The sequence below is a fragment of the Phaenicophaeus curvirostris genome, chromosome 3 (genome assembly GCF_032191515.1).
Source record: "Phaenicophaeus curvirostris isolate KB17595 chromosome 3, BPBGC_Pcur_1.0, whole genome shotgun sequence".
NCBI classification, from domain to species: Eukaryota; Metazoa; Chordata; class Aves; order Cuculiformes; family Cuculidae; genus Phaenicophaeus; species Phaenicophaeus curvirostris.
The window spans coordinates 75,784,151-75,800,042 of NC_091394.1; the positions used below are offsets into that span (position 1 = coordinate 75,784,151).

General features: G+C 43.8%; 1 protein-coding gene across 1 annotated transcript in view; it reads left to right on the forward strand.

Annotated features, from left to right (window-relative positions):
• Positions 1–6,729: 6,729 nt before the first annotated feature.
• Positions 6,730–15,892, forward strand: part of LAPTM4B (lysosomal protein transmembrane 4 beta) — a 58,896-nt gene continuing 49,733 nt past the window's right edge. Inside the window, exon 1 of the mRNA XM_069854410.1 lies at positions 6,730–6,864. Coding sequence (XP_069710511.1) covers positions 6,769–6,864 — 96 coding nt within the window. The 5' untranslated portion in view covers positions 6,730–6,768. The remainder of the gene's footprint in view (positions 6,865–15,892) is intronic.

A 15,892-nucleotide genomic window follows, 5' to 3' on the forward strand; every position in this document is an offset into this window, starting at 1 on the left:
TTACCATCATGAAAGAAAATGTGTAAGTAAATCAGTTGTCTAAGATCTCCTATAAGGCAAATCATCAAAAATTATCTCAGAAGAGAGATAAAAAGGTCCAGGCATTTCTCTTAACAATTTTCAAATGTCAAAAGAGAACTTAAAAGAAAAAAAATATATTTTTTTGTCCATTGTGTTGAAATATGAGCATTTGACTGGCTCTGTGCAAGCTGCTAGCTGCACACCAAGCTGTGTCATTGCAGTGGCTCTCTCGCAAGCTTCTGAGATGTATTCTGAGTTGTAACATACTGGAGAAAAATATTCTTCTCATTCTGATCTTTTTTGCATAGACCAGGAGAATGAGTGACCTCTTGAAACCATTCTGAATTGCTTCAGCAGTCCTATTTTATTGCAGGTTGGCCAGTCTTTTTAGCAAAGACAGAGTTATTGAAGGCATTTATTGAAGGGTTACTTTTTTTAGAAGGCATGAGGGTTTTTTTTAAACTTCGTTGCATTAAATATTTCTAGCCCTGGATACCTGAATCATTTGCCACCATCCTGAAACACAGGCTCTGAAGCAAGCTGAAAAACAATTTGGACTCTTAAAATTACTCTTTACTACAATCACAGTCAATTTTCCAATGCCTGTGCCTAAGGACAATAACCAACCTTGGGGTTTGGACAATGTTTAAGCCTTTCCTTATCTTGTTTCAACCTGGCCAGATACAAAACAATTAACAGCTACTTTGCTCACTCTGAAGCACGTGGCTAATCCTACAAGCAGAAGATGCAGTTCCCTTGAACTGCCCTTCTGTGTATGTGCTGTAGGCAATGCTGGGCAACAGTGTAATTGAATTATTCAGGGCCAATTGAACTATGCTCCACCATCTCTGTGGACTGTGAGTACAGACACAAGCTGGAAATGATAGGCAGCTTCCAAGCCACCCATCCTCTCCAAACAATCTTGTTCAGATAGTTATTAAAAAGGCTGGGAAGAGGAGTACAAGTAACCAATTTCAGTGAGTCTTAGCGTGCACAAGAAAACACCAAATGGATCAGAGCATCCTATGGCAGGAGGGAGAAGTTGCCCCCTGGAGTGTGAAGATCACAGGAGATGCATGCGGGAGTACAGAACAGGAACAGGACAGAGAATACACTGGATTTTTTTTAACAGCTTGCAGCACAGAGAAGAATTGCCAATGAAGTAAAGTTGGGCTGGTTCCTTCCCCAGCCAGCTAGCAGTGTCTGCTGTGGGAACAAGTGGCTGTAGGCAATGAGTTTAGCGATTACAGCTCAGCTGTAGTAAGGAGGGGCAAGCATGAGCTGTGAGTCCGCGTTTCTCTTCTGAATACATCCCATACGCTGCACTCCAACCTCTGGCTAAGCAAGAATGTGTCAGGTTTTGACCCTGTGCTGCATTAAATTTCAGAATCAAATGTTCACTTGGAAAAATTTCTTACCATATCATGGATCACACTGGAAAGAATATCTGCTTTTTCAGAACAACCGAAACAAGTGTTTCTGAGTAGGCTATTTATTCATTTGAGTTTATATCACTTTGTGAGCAAGGCAGTAACACTGGGCCTCTTCAAGTCTGATGTATGAAGATGATAATCCAGAGTTTCTCTTATACTTCTTGGAGCCTTGACAAAACCCAGGTGTCTTCCAGTTCAGAAGTTGTCACTGGTGCATCTTAAATTATCTTCCACTGTTCTGCTTGCTTTTGTGTGTAAGATCAGATATGATGGATTCACAGACATCTCCGTAAGTAGTGTTTGGTTTACATAGCAAAGTGCTGGAGGCTTGAACTATAGAGACTGTGTTCATGGGTCTGTAGCTGTGGTAATACTCAGGCTCTGAAACAAATTAGCAAACACCTGGTTTTTGTATAATTGCGACCGCCTCATTTCTGTTGAATTTCTCACTTGATACACACTTGGCAGCATACTTCTAAGGCCTTTAAAGATTTGCATAACTGTCTCAGTAAGTGGATTTCCTTCTGCTAAGCCATGGCTGCTGAAAGCAGTGCTGTGTTACTGCTAGCAGATGGGGCACATGGCAGAGGGGACTGTGCATGTTGGTGGCCAGGCCGAGAAGGAGGAAACCAATACAGGTGCCGATGTCCCACCAGTCAATCTCCCTTCCAAAGAGCTCACTCAGAAGCTGAAGCAGGAAAGCAACTTCTCCTCTGGATGAAGTTTTGCAGAGACAGCTGAACACTTGATTTACAGCAGCACAAGTGTCTTGTCAAAACCCATTTGCCAGCAAGAAAAATGGATTGCTGTGCATTGGAGCCCAGTGAACCTCATGATGTACCACCCTCACTTTTCAAGACCCTTGCATCCTTCTATTTTCATTCAATTTGTGGCTTCATCTTTCCCTCCACAGCCAGCAGCAAGGGGAGTAACTCAAATCAGTGAGGATTATCTTCAGAGTGTGTGAGGCTTCATGCAAGTCTACGGCAGTGGTTGTGCTTGTGCACTGTCAGTTGCTGCTGAGAGCTGAAGACTATAAATGTTGGAAGGCAGGGACTAGGTCTTCTATCTGCAAAGTACACAGTATGGCACAGATATAAAAATAGAAAGGAGCAGATTGGACTCCATGGTTTCTCTAAATTCTGCCTGTGATTTACACTTCTCTGGACTTCTAGAGTTGGTTATAAATCAGGAGTGTGACACGAAGCCTGGTGCTTCCTGATTTTTGCCATCAGGCCTTTTGAATGGAAATTATTAATTATACAGGAAACTGCTCTGAAGTAATTAGCATTCACCTCTTTCTTCCTTCCTTTTTCTTCTGAGGATATCCAGGTTAAAACCATAGATGGGAAACCATAAGAAAAGAAGACATGCAGTTAATTTTTTCTTACAGAGATGTAAGCTGTGCTGGGGGATGTTGGACGTGGCTGTCACCTCTTGCAGCACCCGGGTCTGGGGTTCCTCCTGCCTGGCTACTGGAGCCCGGCTTGTGCCCATGTCAGGCTGATGGATGTGGCTGCTGCTTTCCCATTTACAGGCACAGGGCACCAAGCAGTGCGGCTATGCAGATGGTCACAGACAAGGTGCTGCCTTTAGCAGTGCCTCCTAAATGTAGGACACATAGAAGACCTAAGTATAGACCAGCAGGTCCAGCTTGGCATTTGCAAGCAAATAACACACACACAATTTGGGGCAAAATAGGCTCTTAGCCACCAGCAGCCAGGCTCACAGGAACACAGGCTGTGACCCATGGTCCCACTTCCAGCTGCTGACGCTGAGCCCATAACTGGCTTCAGTCATGCTGGTCCCCCCAGTAACTGGCATTTACTTCTTGCAGCCCGAGTACACACTGTGTGGAGAATAAGAGTACACAGAGAGAGAGTTAAGAAGTTATTTAAGAAGAAACGACAATCAGGAACAGGGCTGAGTCAGGCAAGTGTAATTCACACACAATTGACCACTTGTAAATCCCTTCCTGCCTGATCCCCCCTTTGCTCCTTCCTGATCCTCTTCCCATAATCATTCCTTCCTAAACTTTGCAGAACCCCACAGGCTGCCCTTGAATACCTCAACTTCTCATGTTCTTCTTGTCTGTCCCTTCTTATCAGTTACAAAGTCCAAGTGACCCTCTCCAAAGCTCCCCCTGAAGCTCTTCAATGACCCATCAATCAGTAACTGGAGACTTCTGGTCTCTGGCATTGTATCTGTTGTCCCTTATCCACCAGGTTTTTGTCCTTGTTTATCACTTCTTATCATCTTCCTTCCTTTGAAAAGATCAGGTCCTTGTCAGACAAACTTACTGAAAGTACTTCCCATGTACCCTTACAAGATGGCCTCAAGCTCCTCCGGGGGAGGTTTAGGCTGAACATTAGGAAAAATATTTTCACAGAAAGGATCATCGGGCACTGGAACAGGCTGCCCAGGGAGGTGGTTGAGTCACCTTCCCTGGAGGTGTTTAAGGCACGGGTGGACAAGGCACTGAGGGGCATGGTTTAGTGTTTGATAGGAATGGGTGGACTCAGTGATCCGGTGGGTCTCTTCCAACCTGGTGATTCTATGATTCTAAGATGTACGTATAGAGTTTAGAGTTCTAACCTACTTATTTCCTAGTATTACAGATTGAGGTATCTCAAGGTTACCAGTGAGATAGTCCACACAGCATTGTTTGGGATTTTCCTTTAATCTCTGAAATATTTGTTTTGTCAGTATAGATGTTTCATTTTACTAGAATCTTAGATTAATTTTTTTATAGTCTTGAAATGTGCGTAAAATCTGGTCAAAATTATATATTCATTATCCAGTGGCTTTTCCCTTTATGCATACCACCACCCCCAAAACCCTGAAAGTTTTATAATGACAAGGTCAGAACAAGGCTTATGTAAAGTTCCTACTTAAAGTATTTTTAATTTTAATTTCCTATAGTGGCTTTACACGTAAGTATAAGGCATAGTTAGAAGTGTTCCTCCATGCCAAGTTAGCTTTTATCCTAGAGTTCCTGTTCTGTGCAGATGTATGTATGAAATAAAGAAGACCCCCAAGCCAACCATATAGGAAAACATTTGAGTAATTTTCAATTATATATTTTGATGATAAATTGTGGGATTTGGTAGGAAGCCAAGATAGAGGGCTGTAAATAAATCATTCTTAGCATCAGGCTAGGTATTTAGACATCCTGGTGGAATTTTCTTTGTTATTTCCTCTAGAGAATGATACAAGTCACAAATAATAACATATGAAAAAGTCATCTTCTTGGTAGGAAGTTTAGCTTCTACCTGCATCAGTACCTGAATATGCAGCACTGGGTCCTTCCTCCTCCTGCTGCTTCCTTCACCACCACAAGGGCATTAACTATAGGTAGTGACAATGAGGTTAATGTTAACTTACGTATCAGCTTAATAACAGTGACTTTGGGAGTGAATTAGGAGGAAACTGCAGAAGAAAACAAAGGTTCGTGGTTTCAGAATTTGGGGCGATCTGAAGCATTCCTTGATCTTCTCTTATGTTAAATTTCTTTAGCAGCAAAACAGATTTTTATTTCTACTGATTTGTCAGTCAAGGAGTGCTACAAGCTCTGCTAAGGAAGCGCTGCCACGGAGCCTCTCTCATCACACTAATTCCAGGTGGAGCCATGCCTGAGAACAGGTGGGTAGAGCCTCCAGGAGTATGGCACTTTTCCACCATCCCTGACATTCTGGAGACAGGCAGGCCAGGTGGTCAACTCACTGAGTTCCCTCAGCCTTGTATTTTAAAGTCTTCCCATGCTTCGGCATACATGCCCCAGAGCTCTGGGTTTTTTGCTTGGTTGGTTGTTTTGTGTCAGCATGTGTGTGAGGATGGAAGGGTTTGGAGGCAGCCAGAATCATAGCATCACCAGGCTGGAAAAGAACTCTTGGATCATCAAGTCCAACCATTCTTATCTGCCACTAAACTGTGTCCCTGAGCACCTCATCTACATGTCTTTTAAATAACTCCAGGGATGGTGACTCAACCACCTCCTCGGGCAACTTGTTCCAGTGCCTAATGACCCTTTCTGTGAAAAAATGCTTTCTGATACCTAGTCTGAACCTCCCCTGGTGCAGCTTGAGGCCATTCCCCCTTGTCCTGTGCACTGTCGCTTGGGAGAAGAGGCCAGCACCCTCCTCTTTACAACCTCTTTCCAGGTAGTTGTAGAGAGCAATAAGGTCTCCCCTCAGGCTCCTCTTGTCAAGGGTAAACAATCCCAGTTCCCTCAGGCCCTCCTCATAAGACTTGTTCTCCAGGCCCTTCATCAGCTTCATTGCTCTTCTCTGGACTCACTCCAGAGCCTCAACATCCTTCTTGTGGTGAGGGGCCCAGAACTGAACACAGGATTCGAGGAGCGGTCTCACCAGTGCCGAGTACAGAGGGAGAATAATCTCCCTGGACCTGCTGGTCACGCCGTTTCTGATCCAAGCCAAGATGCCATTGACCGTCTTGGCCACCTGGGTACACTGCTGGCTCATGTTCAGCTGGCTGCCAGTCAACACCCCCAGGTCCCTCTCCTCCAGGCAGCTTTCTAGACAGACTTCTCCTAGTCTGTAGCACTACACAGGGTTGTTGTGCCCCAACTGCAGGGACTCGTCACTTGGCCTTGTTAAACCTCATTGCCATTGGTCTCAGCCCAGTGGTCCAGCCTGTTCAGATCCCTTTGCAGAGCCTCCCTACCCCCCAGCAGATCCACTCTTCCACCCAGCTGAGTGTCGTCCACAAACTTGCTAAGGGTGCACTCGATGCCTTCATCCAAGTCATTGATAAAGATGTTGAACTGGAACCAGCACTGAGCCCCAGGGGACACCACTTGTGACAGGAAAGAGGGAACAGCTACACGGGAACAGGTTGCCCAGGGAGATAGTGAAGTGTCCATCCTTGGAAACATTCAAGGTCAGGTTGAACAGGCTCTGACAACCCGATGTAGTTGAAGATGGGTAGGCATAAGGGGGAATTTCTTCATTACGAGAGTGGTGAGGCGCTGGCACAGGTTGGCTAGGGAAGCTGTGGTGCCTGGAGGTGTTCAGGGCCAGGCTGGATGGGGCTCTGGGCAGCCTGGGCTGGTGGGATGAGCCTGATCTAGTGGGAGGTGTCCCTGCCCACGGCAGGCAACTGGATGCTCTTTAAGGTCCCTTCCAACACAAACTGCTCCGCGGTTCCAGGATCGTGTGCTCTTGCCGGGGTTTGACCCCCTGCCCCGAGAAGCCCCTCCCGCCCCCTCCCCGCTCCGCCCGCGGGAGGTGCATCCCCAGCCCCGCCCCGCGCAGCGGCCAGAGGCGCGGAGCGCGGAGCCCGCGGAGCCGCCGAGATGCTGAGCTCGCCCTGGGCGCGTTTCTACTCCAACAGCTGCTGCCTCTGCTGCCATGTCCGCACCGGCACCATCATCCTCGGCGTCTGGTACCTGGTAAGCGCCCCGCGGCTCCGCCGATGCTCCTCGCCCCCGCGGGAGCTGCCCCGCGCTGTCCGGGCGGCGGGAGCGGGAGGCGCGGAGCGCACCCTCGTTTGCCTGCCTCTCCGGCCAAGAGCTGCTTGGGGGATGGAAACGCGGTGAGCCGTGACCCCTGGTGCGGAGGGTCTGGCTCCCCCAAACTTGGGCGCGGGGTGTCTCCGGCCGGGGCTGACTGCGGCGCTGATGCTGCAGCTCCGGTGAGGCTGCCCAGACCCTGGGCACACTGCGCAGAAAATACTGTTTTATCATCTCTGGGCGCTGCTTCTAGAAGAAGTCGAGTGTTCTCAACGCTGCCGCTCCGTGTTTGTCAGATTTCTGTTTGTCAGGAGTATCTCGGGCTGCCTGACAGCGAACCGAACCCTTGCAGGCAGCTGCTGTGCCAGGTACTAGAGAGACTCCTTCCCTCTGTCGGCGTTGCAGGATGTGAGCGAGGAACTGTCCCTCGAGGCACGGTTTTAATCGGTTATCGTGCATCGCAGAGGTTGTTCAAACCCGGTTGTTCCAAAGACTCGGTGAGGATGAAGCGCGTTAAGCCCCGGGTTCCTCTCCCGTCTTTCACAATCTTTTCTCAATCCCTTGGGCAGCGGTGCAGGAAAAGCAGCTTTACCAGAGCTGGCCCTGCTACACTCACAGCGCTTGCAAATGTGTCAGAAGAATTAAACGAGCTGGTTCGTCGCTTCTGATTATGTAGATGTGCTTCTCGGCGTGCTCGGTCTTCTCTGTCTCTTGGTGTAAGAAATCAGTGTCTGTCTGATGCCAAGGCCATGCAGAGCTCTTTGCCAAGCATCATTTTTCGAGTGATTGCAAACGGAAGCAGATTAGACCCAGGCTTATTTGCTAACTACTGAAATTCCCTTCAGAAGCAAGTGAAAAATGCGGGGCTGGCCTCCATTGTAGGACGACTAATTAAATAAATTCAATCAGTGTAATAAAAAGGCTAGGTTGACATTTACGTCCAAGAAAGAATATAAAATGCTCTATGTTCTATAAAATACGTATTTCACCCCTGAGAAAGTGGTGCATTAGTTGAACTATTTCTTGCCCCAGGTTTAATAGAATGTAGTTAAACACAATATCCACAGCCTGTGGTATCTGGAATACTGACAGTATTGAAAAAGGTGCCCGTCTTTGCCTGACTGCAGTGAAGATTCAGTAAGTCTTAATGTGACCTGAAAGCTTTTGAACACTTCTTCCAGAATGCTTGTTATTTCTTTCTGCCCTCAGCTGAATGAAGCCTCTTCACATTTGCTTCACAAAGATAGGGATATAGATATTTTAGCTGCTCAGCAGACCTAAAGATAATTAAGGAAGAGGGTTTTAAGTGCATCGGCTGGCCTTAGACACAGAGAAAAGCTTGACAACTTTATAGACTTTGTTACCTATTGAATTACTAACATTTAAACACCACTGCCCCAATTTTGCATAGTATTTTTCTGCAAAATCTGTTTTAAAATTTTCTTTTCTAACTAGCAGCTATTTTCTGATTTACACCTCTTCTTACTTTGCTCCTTTTTCTTTCATAGATTTTTCAATAACTCATAACATGTCAGGGTGCATATTTCTTTCTGTGCTTTCTCTTCTGTTGCAAATATTTAGGTTTTTAAGGTTAACTATTAAGAACAGAAGTTTAGACGCATGTTGAAAATAAGCGCTAAACCTTTTTGCCAGTTTACCAAGTTAGGAAACAATAAGTAAGGAATGGGTAGCTCCTTGAGTAAATAGTTACCCTTGTTGAAAGGTCTGGTTTACAAAGCCGTATAAAAAAATATTATTTCGTCTCAGAAGAACAATTATGATTTGATACCATGTGGTATTGAGATTTTACATAAAAATAGATGCTGTCCTGCTGGCAGATTTTTTTCTGCACATGCATTTTGAGTGGTTGCATCACTCCAAACCACGCATGAGCTATGAGGGCTACCTCAAATAAAGTTCAAACAAAAACCCCTTTGATTTTTCATCATGCCAACATGTATTCTGTATGCTATTTCTCATTATGCTTTACAGGAAATTACTTGAGGAAAAAAACATCCTCCTAGAGAATTAATAGTTTTGTTGTTGCTTTTTTTATATCTTGCTACCATGAAGTCTAAGCTTTATTAATTCTATTACTATGAATACAGTGATTCATTAGTAAAGGCTTCTGATAAGCAAGAAAACAGTAGCTTAAAAGTTTGGTAGACTTCTAAAATAACATTTTCACATGTTGAACCAGTTTTGCATTAGTATGATTTCATGAGGCAGAATTTCACATCTGAGTAAATGTGGAATAAATAGTGCATTTCTCTGGGGTGTTTTAGGTCTTTAGTTTTAATGTTTTAATTGAATCTTTAGAATCCTACAAATAGTGGAGTAGGTGGGGAAATGAGTGCAGGTGGACTTACAGGGCTGTGTGATGAGAAGGCTTTCCCATGGAGGTAAAGGGAAGGAATGCTGCGTGCATTTCCAACACACGCTCAGCAGCCACGGACACTCACAATAGTCTCTGAAATATCAATAGCTGGGAAATAAATATTTAACTTTGCTCTATTTTAGAACATAATGGATCTCAGAATGCTAATGTTTTTATAGCTATTGTGCTTCAGTAGTTTCCTAGTAGAGCCACAGGTACTGCATCTAGAGAAACATAATATAGAGCACCATTGCATGATACTGCAATATAGTATACGTAATACAATATACATACTATCACAGGCAACTGGGTACAGTATAAAAAGTAACTTGTGGAGCAGACTAGTATCATCCAGAGGAAATTTCCTGAAAAGAATATCTAATTGAGTTGCTGAATAGCCTGCACTTCAGGAATGGTGTGATGCCTTGGGGAGAGAGACTTAAGAGTGGGTGCTGCAATGTTGCATACAAACATTATGCTGAAGGTTAAAATGGCAGTAACATGTCTGGCTGAGGGGTAATATTTGTTTTTAAAACCTGAGGACCAGTTCAGTTCACCTTGTTAATCTTTGGGTTTTATCCCACTGGCATGGACATTACACTTCTCTGCGTCGTCTCAAACATGAAATTATAGGTAATAATGCAGAAATGTTTGGGGCTTAGAAGTCTTACAAGTGTCATATTTTGAAAAAAAAAAAATCAAGGAAAATTAGGAAGTCACTTCTAGCAGCTGTTTCATTCCAGACAGTTGTATCAGTGTGCTGTTCAAGGCAGTGACACCACTGAAATGAGCCAGCTTCAGTTATGATCTCCCCCGGGTGCCAGAGTCTAGGGCAAAGCTGGCATTTTTAGCAGTTCCAAGTGACCCAGTTGATACTGGTGAGTCAGAATAACATTCCCATTGGTGACAGCATTTATAAACACAGCATGAGGAAGTGGACTCCACTTTGTTTATCTAAAACACAAAGAAGGAAGAACTTACTGACGGTGTCACAAAAGAACTTCCCACTCTCCCAACACATGGCAATGGGAGTTATGCACACCCGAAGGCTCCACTAGCACCATCTAGGACAACAGGAATTATTTCCCATTGACAAGGGAGAGGGGAAGATAAAACTTCAAGGCATCAATTCAGAGAAAAAGATCATTAAAAGAAGGAAATTTCATTTTTGAGCTCTGTGTGCCCAGTGCCACCTGCTACTCACCTCACTGCAGCAGTGCCCTGGGCATGGGCTGCTGCTCCCCACAGCCCCCTGGGGCCTCTGGTCCCTGCAGGAGATGTCCATCTCCACCAGAGCTGCTCATGGCTCAGTCACTTCTTTCTACCCTCCCTGGGGCCTTTGCAGAAAAGGACTAAAAATAAAAACTAATGGAAGGCTGAGAACCTTGTATAACCACGAGTTATCGAGTTGTGCGTCTCCCTCTGAAGGATGTTTGGTAAGAATCTAAATAGAGCAAGCTGAAGTTTTTAGTCAGGGTGGCTTCAACATTTGATCTGCTATTTGTGGAAAGCTTTGCATGAATTGCTAGTCGTGACATTTCAGTTCTTGATTTTTCTGAATATACTGTTGCAAACATTTATAATTTCTGTCTGCAGCACAGACATTTTTTAATAACGGGACTAGATCCTGATGGATGAAAAAATGTACTGGTAGTGTCCTTTTTATGCTGTAAAGCAAAAGAAAACCATTGGTTTCTATGGCCTAATTGATTTATGGGTTGAACACCCTGCTGAGATCAGTAGAGTGTGCTTGACCTGATGTCAAAAAGACAAGCAAGGTACATACTTTGTGACTGAGCCACACTTATTTTCTTGTCTTGCAAAGCCCTGTGCAAAGCAGCATGTATGGCAATGTGCTTAAATACCATTTAGAAGATTAATGAAATCTTGGCTTTCTCAGCAGGGAGTAGAGATCAGCCTGACTGCTCATGTAAATGAAATATACCTATACTGCTGTCCTTCCAAGCTGCTCTGTCCCTACTCCTGCAACCTTTACACTGTTTGAGACTGCTCACAACTTCAAGGATTTGTAAGGGGGTCCCTTGAACAAGGTGGAAATGTCCTTTCAGGGAAAGTAAAAGAAATTCTAAGAAAAGGTTAGATTACTTATTATTTTCAAACCTGTGAGAACTGGAAGATTTTTGAAAACTGAAAAAATCCCTATGAAACTGTGAAAAGAGGGAAATCACACCATTAGAAAGCCTGATGTTACATGGAACTGGAAACTTTGTAATCTCACTGCCAAGTGGTGGGAATTTGCGTGAATACAAGTATAGCAACTTGTGCTTTACTTAGAAAATTAGCTTTCTTTGTTTTTATATGAAACGAAATTGGCTAAGAAAAAAGATCTTCAACTTTATCTACACAGAAGTTGTTATAGTACATCAACCAGCTCACTGAAGGCTCTGCTCCTTCATATCAGCCAGGGATGTTGCTTCCCATGTCATGGTAGTGTGAGATAGCTAGGCTGCCTGTATTGCTTGTACTAACAGTCTGGTACTGGTGGTAGTGGGGAAAGAAGTCTTGCAGAATGGGGCTCGCTCTGGCTTCACCAGCTGATTGCCCCTCCATGGCCCAAACCTGGGCAGCACATTCAGGGGGAGGAGTGGGGTGATGCCAATGATGTGGCTAATTCCTGGCCTTTGTCAGGAGATGTAGCATCAGCAGCAGGTGAGATTTCTTCACTGGCAGATGAAGGGGTCAGGATAAAATCTGAAATTACTTGAGATTCCCGATTCTTGTAGTGGAAATGGCTGCAGTGATTGAATATTTATGCTTTAAGTGCCAAGGCTATGGAACTATCTCGAGCTTTTCTTTTGACTGTACAATCTTTCATAAAGTAAAAGCTGAGATCTTGAAAAAAAACCCAAACAGTAACGTACCCAACTCATGGGAGACTTCCTGGGTATATAGAATCATAGAATGGTTTGGGTTGGAAGGGACCTTAAAGAACATCTAATTCCATCGCCCCTGCCATGGGCAGGGACACCTACCACTAGGTCAGGCTGCCCAAGGCCCCATCCAACCTGGCCCTGAACACCTCCAGGGATGGGGCAGCCACAGCTTCCCTGGGCAACCTGTGCCAGTGCCTCACCACCTTCATATGCACATGCTTGCTTTTGAGGGAGAGTGTAGAGAAAACTTGGACTTCATTATGACTAAATAAAAGTATGAATGCATCTTAGATGTGATAGAGCAAAGAATAAAGACCAAGACTGATCATTACCATGAACAACATGTACCTTTGCTGCATCCCACTTAAAGTGAGCTCTTTAGAATCACCAGCATGGCATCAGAGTAACACAAATCACTCAGGAGGGTGAAAGCAGTATTTTACTGAACAAGGTGCATGCCCTGAAAACACTGGATTCAAACAATCGAGGAGACAGAGCACCAACAAGAAACCACAACATAGAAACACTGGTAGCACTGTAAAAACTCAAAACATAAAGAGCCTGATGTTGCCGGAGTCAAAACTGAAACTGAAAGATGCCAGGTACAGCCTGCTGCAGCCACTTGTATTACAAGAGAAAAGGGAAAAGAGAACAAGAAGAAGAAAAGAAAGAGAGAAAAGAGAAAAAGATAAATAGTTTGCAAGAGATATAGAAAAGATGAAAGATAGTCACCACCTTCAAGGCTCTGCATGTTGCAGCATGTATTTCTTTGTCCAGTGGGTCTAAGAAGATGGAGGGTGTCCAGCAGGTTGCAAGCTTTCGCGGGGTCATTTAAGCTCTGCCTCCACCTCTCACCTGTGTCAGGTGGTAAATCAGGTAACAAGTTTGGACCCCTAAACAAGTTGAGAAGTGCCCTTCAGCACTTCCATTCCTGCCACTGGGAGGTCCATCTTACAACCACCTGCTTTTGACACATTTTTAACCCATGCCATGCTGGGTCCATACAACCTTGTCTGAAGGGCCTTCTCAAAAAGCCATTCTTGATGCAATTAATTGCTATGTTATTTAATACTGTCTCTCTAGATGAGTTACAATCAGAATGTAGATATTGAAAACTAAAGAATTCCTCCCCATCGCACACAAAGCCAGGATAGTTTCTGCAGTGTGGGACCTTATCCCACCCCCTTTCTCCAATTCATGTTCTAGATCTTCTTTAGTTAAATTGCAGAATAAAGTACCATATGGGAGGAATTTAAATTGTGCAATCAATAAGATAGCTTGCAAAACCCTTGTCATTCACCTGTGGATGACAGAATCAATCCTGGATCAGGCCAGAAAGATTATCTGAGAAAAAGATGGATTCATGGGTACACCATACCCCAAGTTACCTGTGCTTTTTGTTTTTAGTGAAAATAGCGAGGTTTGTGTGTTTAATGTGTTGCAGAGGGGAGCAGACACAGCATTTTGTCAGTCCTCCCCAGACTTTGTCACACATCACCATGTTTATTAATGCTTCAAAAAACAAACAAACAAACAAGGCATTGAAGGGCTAAAATTCTTTTAAGCATCTCTTAGACAGGCCATGCATTTACTGAACATTTATTAGTCTGTAACACAACACAATAGTTTCTGAAAACTTTTCTTTAAACTCTAATCCCCTTACATATGCAAGTTTTCTTATATTGCCAAATACTGTGGTAGGATTTTTCACTGATTATATGAATCATTGCAACTCTAACTGATAATCTACATCAGTTGTCCAGGATAATGACACAACTGTCTCTTCTACTCAATGTAATTATCAAATTAAAAGATGAAAAATTTTGAAAAATGCCGTTTTTTTCGTTAGTAATGCCTTCAATTGGATAATAAATTCACTGGGATTACAAGGAGCAGTTATCTCCCTCCAGTGGGAAACCAGATGTTAGGTTGTAAGGTTTATATAAATGCTTGTTAAAGGGAAGAAACTCATTAAGAGTCTGGTATTCTACATTTGCACTTGTTTTTTTATACAAAGATCTTGAACATGTTCGTAGAAGGGAGAGAAGGTTTTACATTAATCAAGTGAAATGCCTTTAGAAGTTCTGTTGAAGGTTAATATGTATCTCTTAGTGAGCCAGAGGAGAACACATTAAGCTTCGTAAACTGATCGTTGATTAGACTGACGTCAGCAAAAATGCAATTAGGCTTATATATTCCTGGACATATGGAACGGATGTTGCAAAATGGCCAGGAATTAATTTCCTTTATTGCTTTCTTTTTTTTTTCTGGTTCTGTTGTGAGGTTCGTGCTTTTACTGTAAAACTCAGGAAGTTTAAATTGGCCAAGACAAGAAAATGTGCACGGGAGTTTCTGTGGTGTTCTGCAGCTAGGCTGGAGGTTTAAAGCTGCAAATCTCCAAACAGCAGAATTGGAAAATTAAAAACACACTCGTTGCTGAAGGTGCACAAGAGTGCTCCAGTTCGATCTGAGGTAGTGAATCTACCAGGAAGTCATCAGTGAAGAAATAATCTGGATTTAAGCCTAGTACGCTGTTCCTGGACCTCCTGTGGGTCATCTCTCTTCTAGATTTCTGCAGTCAGCCCTGACTACCCTTATCCCCGTCCTCTGCCTTGGAATTGCTTTTTAAAGTACTGCAGCTGTTTTTCATTTCATTCCTGGTTTGTGCTGAGCAAGATCTTGTTCTGTCAGGAGACATATTAGCTGCTTAAAACAGACAGGACAAATGGTTTTGGCAGAAACACAGGTTTGTGGGGGATTTTCACCTTGTGGAGGTGCATTTCCCAACTGTGAAACAGCTGTGTCCAGACAGATCGGATACATGTGATCATGTTGTTCACTATTTCAGTAATTATCTGTACTGTACCATCCTTTCTGATGTACTCGCTTCTTCCTTGCATAACTAAATCCCTGCCTTGGGTCACAGAGTGGTGCAACGATGCAGTTTACTACTGACAGCCTCGATCCCTTGTGTGGCTTCTGTGGATATTGCCTGTGGTGGCTACGTAAGAACAGTTGATCAGAGGTTTGGCAAGTTATGGTGTTGATTTTTTATATTTAAGTGGGCATATGTGGCTTGATTTCAAAAGTTGCGGCTTCTCTCACTGGTACAGTAGCACGTGTCCACAGAGGCCAGAAGTCAGTCTGAGCACAAGCATTGTCATGGGCTGGTGTGGGTAAGTCACTGTAGCTGCTGGCTAAGGCCAACTGCCTTGGTCAATCCAACCTAGGTACTCAACTGCTAGGTTACAGCTGCATTGACTGGCCCATCTTCTCTCATGAACCTATACTAAGGTTCAGAACTGTGGGAGCAGCCAAGGCTCACGTTAACAATGACACTTTCACAGGTTTGCCCTCAACCTTTCAGAATCACCTGCAAGATTCAAAAATCAATTTCTGGAAGTCAAGGACAAGTGTCAACTGACCAGTTGAACAACTTTTTTTTTTCTAATAAGGTTTTAATGTGTACCATTTCTTTGCTAGCTTTCTACAGCATCCTGAACCAAGATGTGCTTTAGTAAAACTGAGTCAGTCTGACAATGATATAACTTGAACATGGGTGTAGGATTTTATTTCCACAAGGCTGGGCAGAAGACCGTGGCAATCATTTTCAGGACCTTGCTCAGAAACAAGTTCAACTTCCTTTAAATACAATATAAAAGTAACAAAGAATCCATTGACAAATTTGCATACAAAT